This window comes from Catharus ustulatus, chromosome 1, assembly GCF_009819885.2.
Source record: "Catharus ustulatus isolate bCatUst1 chromosome 1, bCatUst1.pri.v2, whole genome shotgun sequence".
In the NCBI taxonomy this organism is placed as follows: domain Eukaryota; kingdom Metazoa; phylum Chordata; class Aves; order Passeriformes; family Turdidae; genus Catharus; species Catharus ustulatus.
The window spans coordinates 101,346-119,097 of record NC_046221.1 but is presented as its reverse complement, the minus strand read 5'-3'; the positions used below and the strand labels follow the sequence as shown (position 1 = coordinate 119,097).

Sequence of the window (17,752 nt, the reverse complement as noted above, 5' to 3'; positions counted from 1 at the left end):
TGGGAGCGCGGTCCGCACGGCCGCCGCGCCTCCCGGCATGCCACGCGCCGGCCCGGCCCCGGCCCCGCCCCCGCAGGTACCATAGAGGCGCCGGCGGCGCTGGCCAGAGCGGCCGCCAAGCGCCATCGAGAGCGGAGCGGAAGCGGAAGCGCGCGGGGCGATGCGGCAGGTGAGGTGGCAGCGGCAGAGTGCGGCTGTCGCTCCCCGCGACCCCGTCCCGGAACTTCGGGTCGTCCTCCGTCCTGTCACCCTCCTGCGGGTAACAGAGGCCGGGGGCCGCCGTCCCGCGGGACCGCTGCCGCCCACGCGCCCCGCGCCCGCCATGCCCTTTGGCTTCCCCGTGAACTCGGCCCGGCCGTAGCTGCCGCGATGCGCCTGGGCGCGGTCCTGAGCGCGCTGCGGCCCGCGCTGCCTCTCTTGCTCGGGCTGTCCCTGGGCTGCAGCCTGAGCCTCCTGCGCGCCTCCTGGAGCCACGGTGCGGCTGAGGAACGCTGTCTGGCACCGGGACCGCCCGCGCCGCCCGCCCGTGGGGCTCCGCCCGAGGCAGCGGAGGGAAGGCCGGGCCCGGGCCACGAGGACTTCAGGCCCCAGATTGTGCCGTACTATAGAGACCCCAACAAGCCTTACAAAAAAGTGCTCAGGTAAGTATGTTTTTTCTGGCCTGGATTTCCTTCAAGCAAAATCTTCTCGTTGGAAGTTCTGGATCTTAGTGTGAGCGAACACGTTCAAGGTGTAATTTGCTGTTTGAAATAGCTTCTGTAGTAAGAGCGTGGTGCACCGATGTAACCTCCAAGATATTACTTTAAGAGATGCAAGACATATGTTCAGGAAATTAAGCTGAGGGGGAAAAAAGCAGCAAAATTGCTCAAGAAGACTGAGACTATTTCTTCTCAGTACAGGGAGGGTGATTCTGCCCCGCTCAGATGAGACCCCCACCTGCAATGCTGCATCCAGCCCTGGGATCCCCAACATAAAAAGGACATCAACTTGTTGAAGTGGATCCAGAGGAAGCCACCAGGATGATTAGAGTGGTGGAGGAAAGGCTGAGAGATTTTACATTGTTCAGTCCAGAGAAAAGAAGTTTTGCAGTGATCTGGCTGTAACCTTACAGTACTGGAAAGGGAGCAGCCAAGAAAGATGGAGAAAGACTATTTAACCAGGATATGGAGTGATGGGAAAAGAGGGAATGACTTCAAACTGGAGTAGGTTTAGATTAGATATTAGGAAGAAAGTATTTCATGTGAGGTTGACAAAGCACTGGCAGAGGTTACCCAGAGAAGTTGTGGCTGCCTCATTTCTGGAAATGTCCAAAGCTGGGTTGGGCAGGGCTTGGAGCACCCTGGTCTAGTGGAAGATGTCTCTGCCTGTGGCAGGATGTTGGAACTAGATAATGTTGAAGGTCTTTTCCATCCCAAACCATTCTGGGATTTTGTGGTTGTTTTGTTGCTCATGTTTAATTATTTTTCAAAACTTGTTTTAACTGGTCTGCTTGTTAGGAAAATTTTGATCAATTAGTCGTAGTGTTTGTGTTAAGGAAGTTTTCATGCCTGATGATGTGGGAGTCACTCCAGGCATCACACTAGGCTGTCACTGCAGAGACTGAGGCTGCAGCTCGAGTGACCCAACAGGTGCCGTGCTTAGCTCCTTTTCACACTCTGTGCTCGTACTACCAGACAAGTTTCCTTGGCCCCAGGTTTCCTGTCATAGAGTCCCTTTGGTTTCTCTCAGTATTTCACTTGTGGTGCAGCAACATCATAACAGCTCAGGGCAGTGCCTCTGCAGAGTGACCCTGAACAGGGACTTCTGGACTTTTGTACCCTCACAGTCTGTGTTTCTCTTCATATGTTTCCTCACATTCCTCTTGGTCCAGTGGTGGCTTCTGGTCTGCAGTCTTCCCATTGATCACTGGGTCCTGCAGGGCTTTGTGCTATTTGTGAGGCCAAAGACCACCACTCATTGCTGGCTCATGGCCTAGGGCTTCAGTGATCTCGCAGCACCCAGGGCCCCAGCTGCACCCCAGCACTGGAGACTCCTCAACAATCATTCCTGTGTTTTTATTGAGCATACCTGCTAAGCTGCACCTTGTACTAAGTTCCAAGTGGTTTGCTCTTTGGTACTTTAATTTTAATGACACTAGCACAGTTTTCTAGCTCAGATAGATAATGTGATATTGTAGCTGCCTTGAAGGATGCAAATATTTTTTACAAAATGGGATTTTTACTAGTGAGTCTTCTCTTAAAGCTCTATGACTAGGCTTTTTCAGCCTGGGTAGATTCCCGCAGTTAAAGACTTATCCCAAGTTACCATAATTCTTTGATTTTTTTTTTTTTCTCGTCCAGCTGTTTGTCATGTAGGTATGTACTTCCTTTACAGAACTCGCTACATCCAGACAGAATTGGGATTCCATGAGAGACTGTTTGTGGCTGTGCTGACCTCCAAGGCCACACTGAACACGTTGGCAGTGGCAGTGAACAAGACAGTGGCCCACCACTTCCCACGCCTGCTGTACTTCACTGGGCTGCGCAGTGCCAAGGTGCCCCATGGCATGGTGCTGGTGGCCCATGGTGACGAGAGGCCCATTTGGCTCATGTATGAGACCATGAATTATATCCATCAGCATTTTGGTTCTGACTATGACTGGTTCTACATCATGCAGGATGACACCTATGCCCAAGCTGAACAGGTCAAGGCTCTGGTGACACACCTGAGTATTAACCAAGATGTGTACCTGGGGCGAGCAGAAGAATTTATCGGGGGAGATGAGCAGGCCCGTTACTGTCACGGGGGCTTTGGCTACCTGCTGTCCCGTAGTCTCTTGCTTAAGCTCCACCCACACCTGGACAGCTGTCGCAATGAGATCCTCAGTGTGCGCCCAGATGAGTGGCTGGGTCGTTGCATCATTGATTTCCTTGGCGTCACTTGTGTTTCCCAGCTTCAGGTACTACCTCTCTGCTCTGGTTTTGTGTTAGCTTAGCCTGACAAAGCCCAGAATCTTACTTGTTCTCTACTGCATAGCCAAGTGGCTTTTTTGTGAGTTGCAGAGGGCTCTGTGCTATGGCAGTCCTGGGGGAGGGGGCCCAGAATCACAGCTGGGATGTTGAGGGAGAGAGCACACACAAGATTTAATTTTCAGCCTTACTAGCATGGCTGATTCACAGGTTTTTGAAGGCAGTATAAAGGGTATGTTGGTACTGAGAAGCAAGTGGGGAATGCAGTGCAGGGTGGGAGGGACAACTTATCCTTTCTTTTTTCTGGGTACTACAGTCAGTATGGAAAGAGCAGCCGATGTGTCTGCGGTGAGGAAAAGCTGCTCTGTGAACTCAAGTTCCATGCCAGTCTTTTTGGCTTTTGTCTGCTTCAGGGCCAGCATTATCACACTTACGAACTGGCCAAGAATACTGAACCAGAGAAGGAGGAAGAAGAGGCGTTCCAAGCAGCTCTTGCAGTGCACCCTGTTTCTGACATGACCCTGATGTACCGGCTGCACAAGCAGTTCAGCAGGATCCAGTTGGACAGAGTCTATCAGGAGATCCAGGACCTCCAGGTATGGGGTGAGGGTTACCTGCAAAAACGCCTTGACCAAACAGATTTCCTTCATTTTCAGCACACTGGAGGAAGATCATTGCTTCTCTTTGTGGGCATCAGTGAGACCCAGGCTATAGCACTTCTGATACCGTGTTACCCAAAACTTGGTGTGACACTACCCATGTACAGTTGTCAGTGGTGAGGTGGGCTGGGGAGGAGCTGGCCTGAGCTGGCCTAGACCTCTTTGAGAACATAGTGACGATCAGTTTGTGCTCTCTCTTTGCACAGATGCAGATCAGGAACCTGACAGCACTGACCCCTGCAGGTGAGGCAGGTGTGACCTGGCCTGTGGGCATTAACGCCCCATTCCTTCCAAAGTCCCGTTTTGAGGTGATCAGCTGGGACTACTTCACGGAACAGCACCTTTTCTCCTGTCCTGACGGCTCCCCAAAGTGTGAGCTCTCTGGAGCCAGTAAGGCAGATGTCAGTGAAATCATTGAGTCTGCGGTTGAGCAGCTGAACCGTCTGTATCAACCCCTGCTCCGCTTCAGCAAGCGGCAGCTGCTGAATGGCTACCGGCGCTTTGACCCCACACGGGGCATGGAATACACACTGGACCTGCTCCTGGAGGCCGCCACCCAGAAGGGTCACAGTCATGTTCTGGCCAAACGAGTGAGCTTGGTACGACCCTTAAGTAAGGTGGAAATTATTCCCATGCCATATGTTACGGAGGCCACACGCGTGCAATTGGTGCTTCCCTTGACAGTGCAGGACCTGGATTTTGTAGCCAACTTCCTGGATATGTTTGCTATGAACACACTGGACACACATGATAATGCCTTGCTGACTTTGCTTTTCATCTACCATCCCTATGATGCCCAGAGAGTTGGTCAGGTGGATGTTTTTGCTGGAGTCAAAGCCATGGTAGGAGAGCTAGAGAAACGCTACGCAGAAGTTAAAATCCCGTGGATTAGTGTTAAAACAGAGGTGCCATCACAAGTGAAGCTCATGGATATAGTCTCAAAGAAGCACCCTGTGGACACACTGTTTTTTTTGGCCAGTGTCTGGACAGAAATCAACATGGAGTTTCTGAACCGCTGCCGCATGAATACCATCAGCAATTGGCAGGTCTTTTTCCCTGTGCATTTCCAGGAGTTCAACCCCACGCTGGTGTACCGTGGTGAGCAGACAGCATCCTCCAACACTGACTTCCTGAGAGATGGGCATTTTGACAGACATTCCTTTGCTGAGGCCTGCTTTTATAATTCTGACTATATGACAGCACGTACCAAGCTCGCAGCCGATATCCTCGACCGAGATGAGGTGCTGGAGAGCATGGAGGTATTTGATGTCTTCCTCCACTACTCTGGCCTGCACCTGTTCAGGGCTGTGGAGCCGGGACTAGTGCAGAAATATACACTGAGAAGCTGCAATCCCCGGCTCAGTGAGGAGCTGTACCACCGCTGTGTGCTCAGTAACTTGGAAGGACTTGCATCCCGCTCACATTTAGCCATGGCCCTCTTTGAGCAGGAACAGGCCAACAGCACTTGAGAGATGAGAAACATCAAGAGCTTCTCAGCACCTTAACACTTGGCACTTTCCATCCCCTTCCCAGCCTTGCCATGGTGAAGGGTATGTAAGGTTAAGGGAGGAGAAAGACTTTTTCCCAGACCCACTCTGAGGCACATTGGCTGTGGAATGAGGCTATTTCAGTAAGAGGGGATTTGGTTTGTTTTGGGGTTTTTTTAAAAATAAATTTAATTTTCTTTCCAGGCAGAATAATGTCGTCACTTGTAAACTTTGCAGCCCCTGGGAGGAGGGAGGTAAACAAGCTGTAGAATGGACCTTACTTAAAGCTATGTAATTCTGCTGAGCAGAGCAGGGAGAGAGTGAGTATGAGCTGTGTACTTGGACTAAGTTACCTTGACTGTGCTACTCTCAGGGCTGTTGCTGAACCATCCTGTGTTTATGCATTCCACTTTTTCAAGAGGCATAAACACAACTTGTCTGGTTTAGCTGGACAAAGCTATTCAACGACTTTCACTTTTGTGGTTTTGGCTCTTCCAGAGCTGCAGGGTGTTTAAATGTCCTAGGGATGGAGATTCCATAGTCCCTCTCAGCTGTATGTTCTGGTGGATAGTAACTTTTACAGTTCAAAACTTCTTTCTCCTGTTTAAATGAAATTTCTTGTGTTTCAATTTGTGCCCATTGCTTCTCTCAGCATCATTGGACACCACTGAGTAGCAGCTGTTTGTGTCTTCCTTACACTTTCCTGTTACTGACACAAACGGATGAGACTGTCCAGAGCCTGTTCTCCAGACGGAACAGTCCCAGCCCTTGCAGTCTCACCGTTAGTTCAAACATTTGTTACTCAACATTTCCACATCCCTTTAGTGGACCAACTCCAGTATGTCCATGTCTGCCTTGTATTGGGAAGCCCAGACTGGACACAGCACTCTTGAGTCGTGAGAGGACCATGTCTCACTTGTGTTAAAGAGACAGTCACAGTCCTTGACCTGCTGGCCACAATCTTCTGCTGCAGCCCAGGATGCTATTGGCCACATTTGTTCTGAGGGAATGCTGCTGGCTTATGTTTAGCTTGGTATCCACCAGGACCCCACTAATACTTTCACTTTTTCAGCTTTCCAGCATCATCTCTCCAGCCAACATCCCAGAAATCAAAGCCCAAAACCCTGATGTGAACTTGTGAATTTATGTGATAAGCCGGCAAGTGTGACTGACTCTGTTCATCGCTGCAGGGTCACTGCTGAAGGAGAGAGGTTGTATTTGCTACACTCATCTCATGAGGTGAGCGAGATGAAAGTCTGGTGTTGGCATCAAAAGAGATGCTGAAAAATTAGAAAAGCTTAGAAGCAGTGTTCGAAGTCAGGAACGTTGGTTCAAATTGGATAGAAATCTCAGATTTGCGTATTTAACAAGTGAAGTTTATTTCAGTTGCATTTACATGGGAAGAACGCAGATCTCTGCAGTGCCACATACGGGGATATGTGTTTGTTGCTAAGTGTACAAAGCAGAGCAATGCCGAGTCCCCAGGCAAGTGCAAAGGAGAGCCTTTATTCCAAAAAACAGGCATTTTTAAACTGTTAGCAGTTGCACTCCATTCTAGCATAACAAATGTAATTCAACTAACCACCATTCACCATGATGTGAGCACATAATGGTTATATAACTTTTTCTACCCAGATGAGTCACTTTCCCACAGTCCTCTTCTACGTAGCTGAAGTAGCAGGCCTGAGCCATGATTTTACAAGGTTAACAAGGCCCTTATTTTATAAAGATTTAGCTATATGCAACATCTAAACAAACATTCATGCAATGAGGACAAGGGCAATTACCTGGGAAACCTTTTATGAGAGTTGTTCTGAAAGAGGAGGTCCTGATCCATTATGATCCAAGCAGGAAAGAGACTCGGGCTGTGCAGGGTGCTATTTAAAATATGCGTTAGAGCTAACATGATAGAATCCTGCAGATGTGGGGAAACCCAAGTGGACCTCTGATCCACACCCAGCATGTCCTGCAGATCCCATCTTCAGTGCTGGTTCTCCCTTTTTTGCCACTCAAGCCATTATACGAGTGCAAGAAAACAACGCTGTTGATCATTCCTGCTGTCAGACAGAAAGGATGTTTGCATGAGAATTTCTTGCCTCACTGTTAGACAAAAGCCAGGCTATATGAGTGACAGAATGGCTGGCCTTGACCAAGAGCTGCCCACAGACATTTCTGTATGATGAGTTGGCTGAGACTTGTATGGTGGCAAGGGATCTGTGGAGCAAACCCAGGTCTGACTGTTGCCCTGTGAGCAGCACAGACCTGTGTGTGCTCAGGTTAACATCTCCTTGGGATGCAGCTACTGCCAGGTGGGATCACGTGCCGCAGCAGAGATGGACAGAGTGAAAACTCCAGTGTTGCTTGCCTTGGGGGATGGTGTGCTCATCTTGAATGCAAAAGAGATTCTGGTGCATGAGAAAGAACATGCTGGTGTCAGTGAGGATGTAGTTGGAGGTTTCAGTACAGTGTAATAGCCAAGGAGAATTCTTTGGATCATTGTTCTATATGACACATCTGGAAGCACTGGCAGTGGACACTGGGTGCTGTAAGAAGCTAAGCAAGCAGCAGATCTTTTACACAGGGAAGGTCTTGTCATGCCACCAAACTGAGCATTAACCTGGGAGAGATGCAGGAATTGGCTGTCAGGAATTGCTGACTGGGAGCTGTAGGGGATGTGACCGGTGGGGATGTCTGGGATGTAAAGCAAGATGCTAAAGAAAATGGTTAGAAATTACATAGGGCAAGAATCATTAGTGAGTTTTCATTAGAGAAGAAAGACAGTCCTGGGAAATGGGATAGTGAGATTTGATGGATGTAACCCAAAAGCCAGGAATGCTGCTAACTTGTTGGCAAGTCACTGCATGTGTCAGGGCATGTCAGGTGATGATGTAACAGTACACAGAACTTAAAATCGTTAAGAGCCTCTTATATCTTGGAAAACTAAGGGAAAACTGAGGGAAGCTGGAAGCCGATTCTTCTATTTTTTACCATCCAGCTCTGTGGGAAAGGAAAGGCAGGAAATACTGCCAGCAAACTTCCCAACACATAAGCTGAGGATTCTGGTTTTTACCTGAGGGACAGTTCTTCAGCCAATGTTGTTTGACACTTAATTGACTATTTTGAAGCAGATATAAGGTCTCTACAAACAAAATCGGCAGATTATGTAAAAATATGCAAAAAAGTAATGAAGAGAAGATAATCATAAAGTAGAGTGTGTAGCAGAGTAAGGCTCTTCACACAGACTTTTGTCTTGGAACGGTCGAATGCAAACTTGTGTGCTTGGGGAAGATGGTGTATCACTCCTCCAGAGAGGACTGCATGTTAAAAAAAGGTAAGTCTGTAGAGATGTTGACTGTATTAAAGTGAATGCAGCTTCATTTTTCTTGGACCCACTGTTTTAGACACTAAAATCCAGGCTCTGTCCTAGGCCTGTAAAGTATGGATTTAAGATATGATACAACAGATCTTTTCAGGAATACAGTCTGGGGGAAACAGATGCTGTTGATGTGAAACAGCAAGAAGGGCACTGGTGGCATAACACACAGCCTATTTTTAAGGCTTCTAGGGAAAAGAGGAAGAATGTTTGAGGTTCACAAAACTTAGCTGAAGATTGTAAGAAGTATTTTATAATGTGAGATGCAGAACTCTTGTAAGACAAGGGGTAATGGCTTTAAACTGGGGTTAATGGTTTTAAACTAGAAGAGGGTAGATGCAGACTTGATGCAAGAGAAACCATTCTTAAAATAAGGTTGGAAAGCACTGGCACAGGTTGCCCAAAGAAACTAATTTGTGGAAGTCTCCAAGGCCAGGTTGAATGGGACTTGGGGTGATCTTATTATGAGCTGGAGATGTCCCTGTCCATGGCAGGGCGGGACGAGATGGCCTTTAAATGTCCCTCCCAACCCAAGTCTTCCTATGATTCCATGAACTCTTAAAAGTTGTGAGTGATCTGATTAGGGTGTGTGAGTACATACAGTAAGTGAAAACACTGGATACTAAAGCAGTTTTTAGTTCTCCAGGGGTAACGCATGACTGCAGCAGGTTAATTCCAAAGGAAAACAGGCACATGCTTTCAGTGCTGAAAGTGAGTAGCTAGTAGAATTACAGTGGTAACTTTTCCAGTGTGCTAAAATTTATGTGGTTTGTGTAACAGAGATCATCGGAGGCAAGTGTGAAATTACTTGTCAGATGTAAGTGGGTAGAGTAAATCCTTCATGGCCTTAAATTTCATGACTGTCACTATATCGTGGATGAAATTTGCAAAAGAGAAATCTACCAAAGGCTGTTAAACACAAAGCCAAAACATCTGGCACAGCAGGTCTCTGAATTACAAATCTGTAAGAGCTAGGAGAGCTGCCGGGGAGGGAGCATTCTTCTTCCCTATTTTTGTGGTTTGGTGTTTGGTGGTTTTTTTTTTTTTTTTTCCCTGGGCGGACAATGTTGGCCACTGTCAGGGAGAGGGTAAATGAGTCAGGTGTGCTTATCATTTGACTCTGTGCCACCATTTTTGTCTCTTGTGCTAAAAAAGTCTAGATCTTTTTCATGGATGCACTTTAGTTCAGCCAGAAATTATGAACTATGTGAGGATCACGACACAGTCTGTGTACTACAGTATGGTCATGTACTGGTGAGGAAGACAAATTACCATGAATGTCATGTTTGATCTTGTAGCCCTGAAGAAATGCACACCTTTATGTGGTGTCTCTGCTTTCCCCAACATGCACTGGATGTGTTTACTTTTGTGTATGCTTCACTTTGTGGTCCACAGCAATGGATATTTTTCTTCCTTTCTTCAGTTATGAAGGTAATTTCATCCATTGTGTGTTTTAGACTGGCTGACTTATCCTATAGGTTGGAATAATCTGCTGATCTTAGAGAAGGATGTGTAGTATATATTACAATCACAAGAAGTTTCTGTCCCAGCTGCATTTTTAACTTCAAGAAACAGGTAAAAATAGACTCTCCACCTTCTCATCTGTGACAGAACTGCTACTCTATCCCAAATTAATAAGTATACTTTAAAAAAAACCCTAAAAAACCAGATGCTGTGAACTCAGATACTGTATCTATTCATGGTGTCCATCAGTCTTCTCCAAGACTGGAATATAAATGATGTGCCTCTGCCATGTGCCTGGATGAGTAGCCCATCCTCCTTGGGAGATCTTCCCAGGGTGGCCTCCCCTCTGCTCCCTGGGGCACACCTGACCAGCAGTTGGGGTCTATCCGGGCAGGTCCTTCACTCAGTCACGGCTCACAAGATGCTTTACCCCAAAGTGCTGCAGAGCCAATTCCCAGCATGCTGCAGAGTGCAACCCCAATCTTGCAGATGGTCTAAGCTGTTTCACAGCAGTTCTGCTGTTGGTCAGTTGAGATGAGCAGATAGAGGACAGGATGCTCTCATTAACAAGTGCACATTTCCCCAGCTACAGCAGGGTATTCTTGCTCAGCATACTCCTCCATTCTCAACTCCAGCACAACGTTCTTTTCATAGGAACTTGCTGTCTTCTATTTGGCTTCACACATCCATTGTGGAGTATTCTGTAGAGCACTGCAGAGCATGTACGGTGCTGGCTGCCAGCTTGATCTCAAGCCAGGAGTTGTGGCCTGAACCCCACTATACCAGATGCTTTCATGGCCCTCTGTCCCAGGGCTCACCACTCTCTAGACCTGTATTCCAGCCAAGGCAGTCACCCTCCCATTCCGATCTCTTTCCTGGATGTCTAGGCACTTACCTTATCTTCTCAGCATGCATGCTGAACTGTTGCTCCTGGATTCTCAAAGGGGGAAATTTGCTGGTGACAGGTACCACAGAAACTCATTTTCCATTTGCAACAGTGTTTTGCTGGCACAAATAAAATATATAGGAAAAATCTTGAAAATATGACACAGAAAATGAAATTAAAAAGCCAAATGCATGTGTACAGTCCCTCCTTAAAAACACCCACTGTGATTTAAATCTACGTTGTGATCTTCATCTTCTAGAGTTGCACTGTTCTTGAGCATGTGAAGCTGTCAGGTTTGCTTGGCTCCTTGCAGCCGCATGTCAGTCCTCCCTCACAGCTCCTTGGAGCATCACCTGAAAGTATTCACTGTCAGTGCTCCTTCTGTGCAAACTTCCCTCCTCATCCCCATGGACCGCAGGGCTTTGGCAAGTCACACTGAGGGTTTCTTCTAATTGCCAAATTCCTTCTAATTGTCAAAGTGCCAGTCATGGAGATCTCCCCCTGCATGTTTAAGAAGCAATTTTCCTTTTCTTGTTAGAATTGACACTGCACCACAGCCCCATACCCTGCCAGGCCCAGTACCCTCATCTTCACCCAGCTGGGAGTCATCAGCCCCTTAACACGAGGAAGAACGTGTGCATAGTGGATTGCAGATCCGAGCCGATTCTGAATGTGAAGGACTGGAGCCCCCCGAGCCTGTTTGCTTTCTCATCCTTCTACTCTCGTCCCTGTCGCCACTGGAATTCCCATGGCCTCCCGGCGAAGCTCGGCCCGGTCGCTGTCGGTGCGAGCCCCGCTCGGTACCGGTCGGAAGCGCTCCCGAGCGGGCGGTGCTCGCCGAGGCAGGTGCGGCAGCGCGGCCGGGCCGGCACCGGGCGGGGCGGGGGCTCTGCGTCGGGCCCCGCGGCCCGGGGGGCGATGCGGAGCGGGGACGGCAGGCGGCGCTGGGGAGCGCGCGGAGGCTGCGGCGGCGGCCCGGGAGCGCTGCGAGAGCAGCGGGGCTGCGGCGGCGGGGGCGGCAGGGGGCGGCGGTGAGTGCGGGGCGGTGAGCGCGGGGCTGGGGGCTGCGGCAGTGAGGGGGCTCTGGCGGTGGTGTGGGGCGCTGGGGGGGAGAGAAAGGGGTGGCTGTGGCAGGGGAAGCAGGGGCGCCGGCGGACCTTAAGCCAGTCCGACCCTCTCTCGAGCTCCGTCGAGGCGGCAGAGCCAGAGCGACCCGAGGGGCCGGGAGCGTGTGGGCACCGCACCCACCTGTCCCCGGGAGGAGCTCCGCGCCGCCCCGCACCGCCCCCGCGGGGCTGGGAGCGGGGCAGGGGCCGCGGCTGCACCGCCCTCCCGCCGCAGCAGCGCGGTCGGGGCTGGGCTCTCCCGACGCCGGACCCTGTCCCCCGGCGCACTTCACCGACGGCCGCGGCCACTCTCCGCAGCGCCGCGCAGGCGCCCCGCGTGCGGCCGGCCGCGGCGGGAGCGGGGCATGGACGGGACGGTGAGCGCCGCGCGGTGCCCCCGGCCCGGCCCTGCCCCGCCCCGGCATGTGCGAGACGCGCACACCGGCGGGATCCCTGGACCGGGCACGGACCCCGGGCAGCGCTGCTGCTGCTGCTCCTGCCCGGGCGCTGCCCGCAGGGTTCGCCTGGCTGGGAGCCTGGTGGGGTCTGGGCGGACGCCCTGCGGTGCCTCCTTCTTTCGCCGTCGCTCCCCCACGGAGCCGCGGCTGGAACGCCCTGGCGGCTGCCACGCTGCGCTCTCTGATCCTCCCCGCGGACTCGGCTTGAGGCAGTGCAGCGCCTGCCTGGCCCCCGCCGGGTGTCCCAGCTCGGGCCCTGCATCCTCCGCCGAGCCCCGCCGGCTTTGCTGCCTTGCAGGAACTCGGCTCGCTCGGAGAGGCAGGCTGAAAGGGGGAGTCCAGTGCTCATTTACCGCTCCCGAACGTGGGCTGCAGGCCCCCTCGGAAGGGTCTCCTTTTGCAGCGACTGGCTTTACCGAGAGAGACACCATCACTCTTCTGGATTTGCCCATCCTGCCCTGTAATGGTCCGTGCATCCTCTGGAGAGGAGGGTCCCCTTCCTAACACCCTGTACCTGGAGACACCCCAGCTCTGCCCTGCATCTAACTGACTGCTGTCTCTGGTGCTCCAGGAACAACCAGCCTTCACACAGGAGATGGCAGCTTTTGAGAGAGCAGTTGACTTGCCGCCTCTAAGATCCCCATCAGTTCTGGCTACAGAGGGAGATACATGGTTCAAGATATTCTCTCAGGACTAACAGATCCGTGTCTCTGGGAGCCTGATACTCTGCGTGGCCTTCTGGAATATCTCCTGACTTCCCACAGGCACAAACCATCTCACTTTGGCACCAGGACTTTGCTGTTGGAGATTGCTGCTCCTTCCCTCCCTCCTGTTCCCTGAAGCCTGCACTCTTCTCCATTTCCTCCATCACCATGGTCGGTGGAGGATCCCTGTGTGCAAGCTGATGCTGGGAGAAACGGAGGTAGAATTGAAATGGGGGACTGAGGAGCAAGCATTCACCAGTTAGCATGATCTGGGAGAGTGCGCATTATCCTTGCCTGGTCCTGTTAGCACTGCCCTTCTTGGAGACTTCATCCTGCCGCCCATTCAAGTGTCTTCCCTCAGCTGAATCCCCTCACCTCTCTGTGAGGAGGAACTTGCAGCTCAGCCTTGCCCTTAAGGCTGGGTGAGGACACTCAGCCTTCACTCTCTTCCTCGGTGGTGCAGTAATGTTCCTTTCTCTGCCTCATGCACTCTCCCTTCTCACTTGCACTGCCTCCACTGCGGTGTTTGTCTCAGCCCCTGTGTGCCTGGACTCTGTCCTTCCTTGACTACTACTCTGTTTCAGCAGAATTCACCATTATCTTTTTGCTCTTTGTTCTTCCCATTTCCTGACCTCACTAGATCTAGAGCCTTGGTCCTGTCCCTGCTGGAGTTACCCACTCTGCTCATGCTGCCTGGCACTGCCCAGGATGTCACTGCAATGCTCATACTTCCCTTTCTTGACTATCCATTCTTTGAACAGTTGTTTCTATCTGCATGTCAGGGTGTGAGCTTATGCTTGAGAATGCTGTGTGTGCTGGTGCTCACACCTGTTCTGCTGTAATGCTGCTTTTCTTCATCAGCTACAGTACAGAGCTGTCAGGAGCAGCAGGGCTTTGTATGTGCAGGTGCAGCTGGCTCAGCTCTTCCCATGGAACAGGTCCCTTTTCCTTCTTTGCCTTCTTTGGGACCTGTCATAGCATGCAGACACTGGAGCGGCCTGACTATGCCCTAAAGCTGTAGGATCATTAATTACTGCTGTCTGCCACACTCTCGCTATCCTACTGGGGCAGCTAACGGTGCCTGATAAAATGCTGGAGTGTTCTGGTCAGAGCTGATTTTTTAAAGGATGAAAGCAAGCTGACTTGGTTAGCTAAACTGGCCTGCCTTCCCAAGATTGAGAACATCTGTGTGAGAAGATACACTTGCTTCTTGGGACAGGCAAATTCTAGGGGTCCACTCCAATCCTACCCACTCTGTGGTTCTTATCATAGCCTGCTCAATATTTTGACAGGTTATAGGCAAGCAGTGACCTTCATGTTCTTTCCAGACTCCACAGATACAAGCTGTGTCCTGTGGGGAAAGTGTAGAGCCCACATGGAGGGGCCAGTGCCTGGGCAAAACTGCTGTTCTGGCAGCCTGGATATGCACCTATGTGCACAGTCTCCAGAGAAGTCCCAAACTGCTGTGCCAGTTTAATCTTCCCTTTCTTGCTCTTCTCCACCCCTTTTTTTTTTTTTCCCAAGTTGTGCTGCTTATGAAAAGTCACATGGGTTTATGCTGTTCTAGGGAATGTTATTTTTATTGTATATTACTTCCCTCTCACCCAGTATGTACCTTCTCTTTTCAGAGCTGGATCCACATGCATCGTCAGCCTGCTGTCTTAGGGCCGTTCCTGCTTAAGGTCACTGAGAACATCTCCTGCTAATTCATCATGACTTAATATCTGGTGTCCTGCTCCATCCACAGGATAAGTTTCTTGCTTCCTCTTGGTCTACACAGATGTGACTCCAGGTGTTCAGCTGCCTTGTCTGGTACAGGTAGGTTTTAGCTCTTTGAAAAGTGACTTGTTTTAGTCAGGAAGGATGTGTCTGTGCTTTGTACTGGGAATGGAAAATGTTCACCTTTGGGCATATGGAAATACCATGTTGTTAAATAAGTCCTAAGATGCCAGCTTGCTGCTGCTGATATAAACTGGTCATTTGAATAGGCCATTACTTCTGTGATAGTTTGTGCTGGCACTGGCAGGAAGATGCTGATCTGGCAGAGCAGACTGGCTCAGAGGAAGTGACATTGGAGGATGCAGTTGCTAAGAGGAGGAGGAGTAGTAGTAGTAGTAGCAGGTATTCTTTGTGGTAATTCATTACTCCATTTGCCACATGTAAACATGATTAGTTCTTGTCAGATGATTATTGATCTGTGGGGTGCCCATGCTTCTCAGTGCAGGTTTAAATTAGCTCTTCCCAGCTAGGAAGACTTCTTCAGTACCTGTGGTTGCTGTATGGACATTGGTTATCTCCATGATAAGGTGCTCAAATCTGCCACTCAGATCTTCATTTTCTACCATTAGTTACATTTTTCTTGCTGCTTCCACTGTGAATATCCACATGTAGCTACCTGTCTGTTTCCCAGCCAGTACACAGCATGCCTGTAGGGGACTTCTGTTTTTTGCCACACCTGGACTGGTGACTTTCCACCTTTCACAGCCTGCACAGGTCACCTCACTGGCAGTGTCAATTTTGTGGTAGAAGAAATGCATACTATTTTGGCTTTGGAAATTTATAGCCTAGGCTATAAAAATTCTCACTGGAATTGGAAGGGCTTATATATGAAAACTCCTTCAGTTTTTTGATGAAGAAAGATGTTAATGTTCACATTCTGTTCTCTTTATCACTCGGTGCTATCTCCTCGGCCAGTGCAATGTTACCACAGTGGTTTCCAGGCAGAGTGCTTGGGCTAACACCTGGAATTTGGTGGTCTCTCATTGAATTGAACAGCATTCCAGGAGCTTATCTTTTCTGGAAAGATCCAGCCGGAGGGATTGAATGGTTCTTAATTAAACTGTAAAGGATTAACAGTTTGGGTGTTCTACCAGGGGAGTTGTCCAGGTTTTGCATTTTTATAGAAGTATTCTGGGAACATGGAAACAGGCAGGTATCTACAATTTAGGTGCCTTTTCATTTAGTTCACAAGGTTGCACAGTGTTCTCCATAGTGTTTTCATAATGCAGACACTGGCTAATAGGCCTTGTTCCGGGAATGTTCCTCAGAAGTCATCAGGTGAGGTGTGTTTGATTTCCTCAGTGGTCATCAAGTGAGGTGTGAATTAGCATCCTAAGATGCCCTTGTCAAATGTTTCCAATATTCACTGAGTAAATGTGGAAGTGACAATGATAGCACCTGGATGTATTGGAGAGCACTGGCAGCTCCATCCTGGATAAGAACCTCATGAATTTTATGAAAAGCTGTTTTAGTCTTCCTTCCATTTTTCAAAAAACTCTGCATTCATAGGTTCCAGAGTTTGTGAGACAAACTCCCTAACCTTTCCTTTGGGCCTCTTATACTCCTGTAGTCTTCTCTGTTTTCTGTTCTGGCACAGAGGTGGTGTCTGTGCCAGTCTGTGATCAGTGCCCAAAACAAGGGATAGAAGCATTTCTCTCTGAACAGAGGTAGCCTTAGCTAGACTGAAGAATTTGCCTGCTCCAAGAATGTCAGTGTAAGATTCTATTCAACATTGTATCTTTTATCTTTTTTACCCTCAAATTTGGCACACTTACTCTCTCCCTGTGAATAAATTTTATAAAATCATTTGTTTAAAGGTTTTAGTTCCTTTTGAGATCCTAAACTGCAGAGAGGAAAACACAATTTACCAGTTATATATTTTTATATTTACAGGCACAGATATTGCACTGAAGTGGGAAATCATGTAAACTTAACTTTTCAGCATGTGGCCTTTGATTTGCAAATATGGTTTTGATAAGCACCTCCCCTATGGAGACAGGCTGAGAAAGTTGGGACTGTTCAGTCTGGAGAAGAAAAGATTTTGTGGAAGTGTCTGAAGGGGCTACAGGGAAGCTGGAGAGGGATTCTTTGTTAGTAACTGCAGTAATAGGAAAAGGAGTAGGTGGTACAAATTGAAAAAGAGGAAATTTAGGTTGGATATTAGGAAGACATTTTTTACTACGAGGTGGTTAGACACTGGAACAGGTTGCCCAGGAAAATTGTGGATGCCTCCACCCTGGCAGTGCTCAGAGTCACATTGGATGAGGCCTTGAGTGATCTGGTCTAGTGGGAGGTGTCCCTGCCCAGGGCAGAGGGGCTTGGGACTAGATGATCTTTAAGTCCGTTCTAACCCCTTAATATTTTATAAGTCTATGATGTGAAAGAAATTTGACTTTACTTGGTGAAATTGCAAAGCCCAACAAAGTGTGATATTGAAAATTGAAAAATTTTAAATATTTAAACCAGTCATTTTTCCCTGGCAAAATACTATGATTCATGGCAATGGCAGAATTTACAGTTAATAGGTTGTGTCTACATGGAATGGAAGAGCTGTGTTTGCAGCTGAGAGACCAGTGAGGAATGATTTTAAAATGTTACTTGCAGATTTTTACGATTTCCATTTTCATGGTGGAGAGGGGACATAGTGGAAGGTTACTTAAGGAGTTTTATTCTTGTTTGTTCCTTGAGATCATAGGGATAACCACATAATAACTGAATGGAGCTGGCAGGCTGATCACACTGTGTGGACTGGGGCCACTCTGAGCAGGTGCAGGAGAAAGTACCAAGCTCATTCACTCTGGATCACAGAGGGACAGAATGGTATGGGCTGGAAGGGACCTTCACAAATCACCTAGTCAGTTCCAATGTCTCACTCATTTAAAAAAATG

At 49.1% G+C, this 17,752-nt stretch overlaps 1 protein-coding gene across 2 annotated transcripts; it reads left to right on the top strand.

Moving 5' to 3' along the window:
• The first annotated feature begins 149 nt into the window (after positions 1-149).
• CHPF2 (chondroitin polymerizing factor 2) lies at positions 150-5,297 on the top strand. Of its 2 annotated transcripts, none has more exons than XM_033065624.2 (4): positions 150-641; positions 2,374-2,938; positions 3,362-3,544; positions 3,814-5,297. In XM_033065624.2, exons 1-4 carry the CDS (start codon positions 370-372, stop codon positions 5,074-5,076), a joined length of 2,283 nt encoding a protein of 760 aa, XP_032921515.1. In that variant the 5' UTR covers positions 150-369; the 3' UTR covers positions 5,077-5,297. The 2 variants fall into 2 exon arrangements, with proteins under 2 accessions (XP_032921515.1, XP_032921525.1); XM_033065634.2 differs by having other exon boundaries at positions 559-641; positions 2,340-2,938.
• The last annotated feature ends 12,455 nt before the right edge of the window (positions 5,298-17,752 follow it).

Coding starts and splice junctions, on each gene's coding strand:
- CHPF2 (XM_033065624.2), top strand. CDS start 370: ATGCGCCTGGGCGCGGTCCTGAGCGCGCTGCGGCCCGCGCTGCCTCTC. Junction 642..2,373: donor CCTTACAAAAAAGTGCTCAG/GTAAGTATGTTT, acceptor CTTCCTTTACAG/AACTCGCTACATCCAGACAG. Junction 3,545..3,813: donor AGGAGATCCAGGACCTCCAG/GTATGGGGTGAG, acceptor CTCTTTGCACAG/ATGCAGATCAGGAACCTGAC.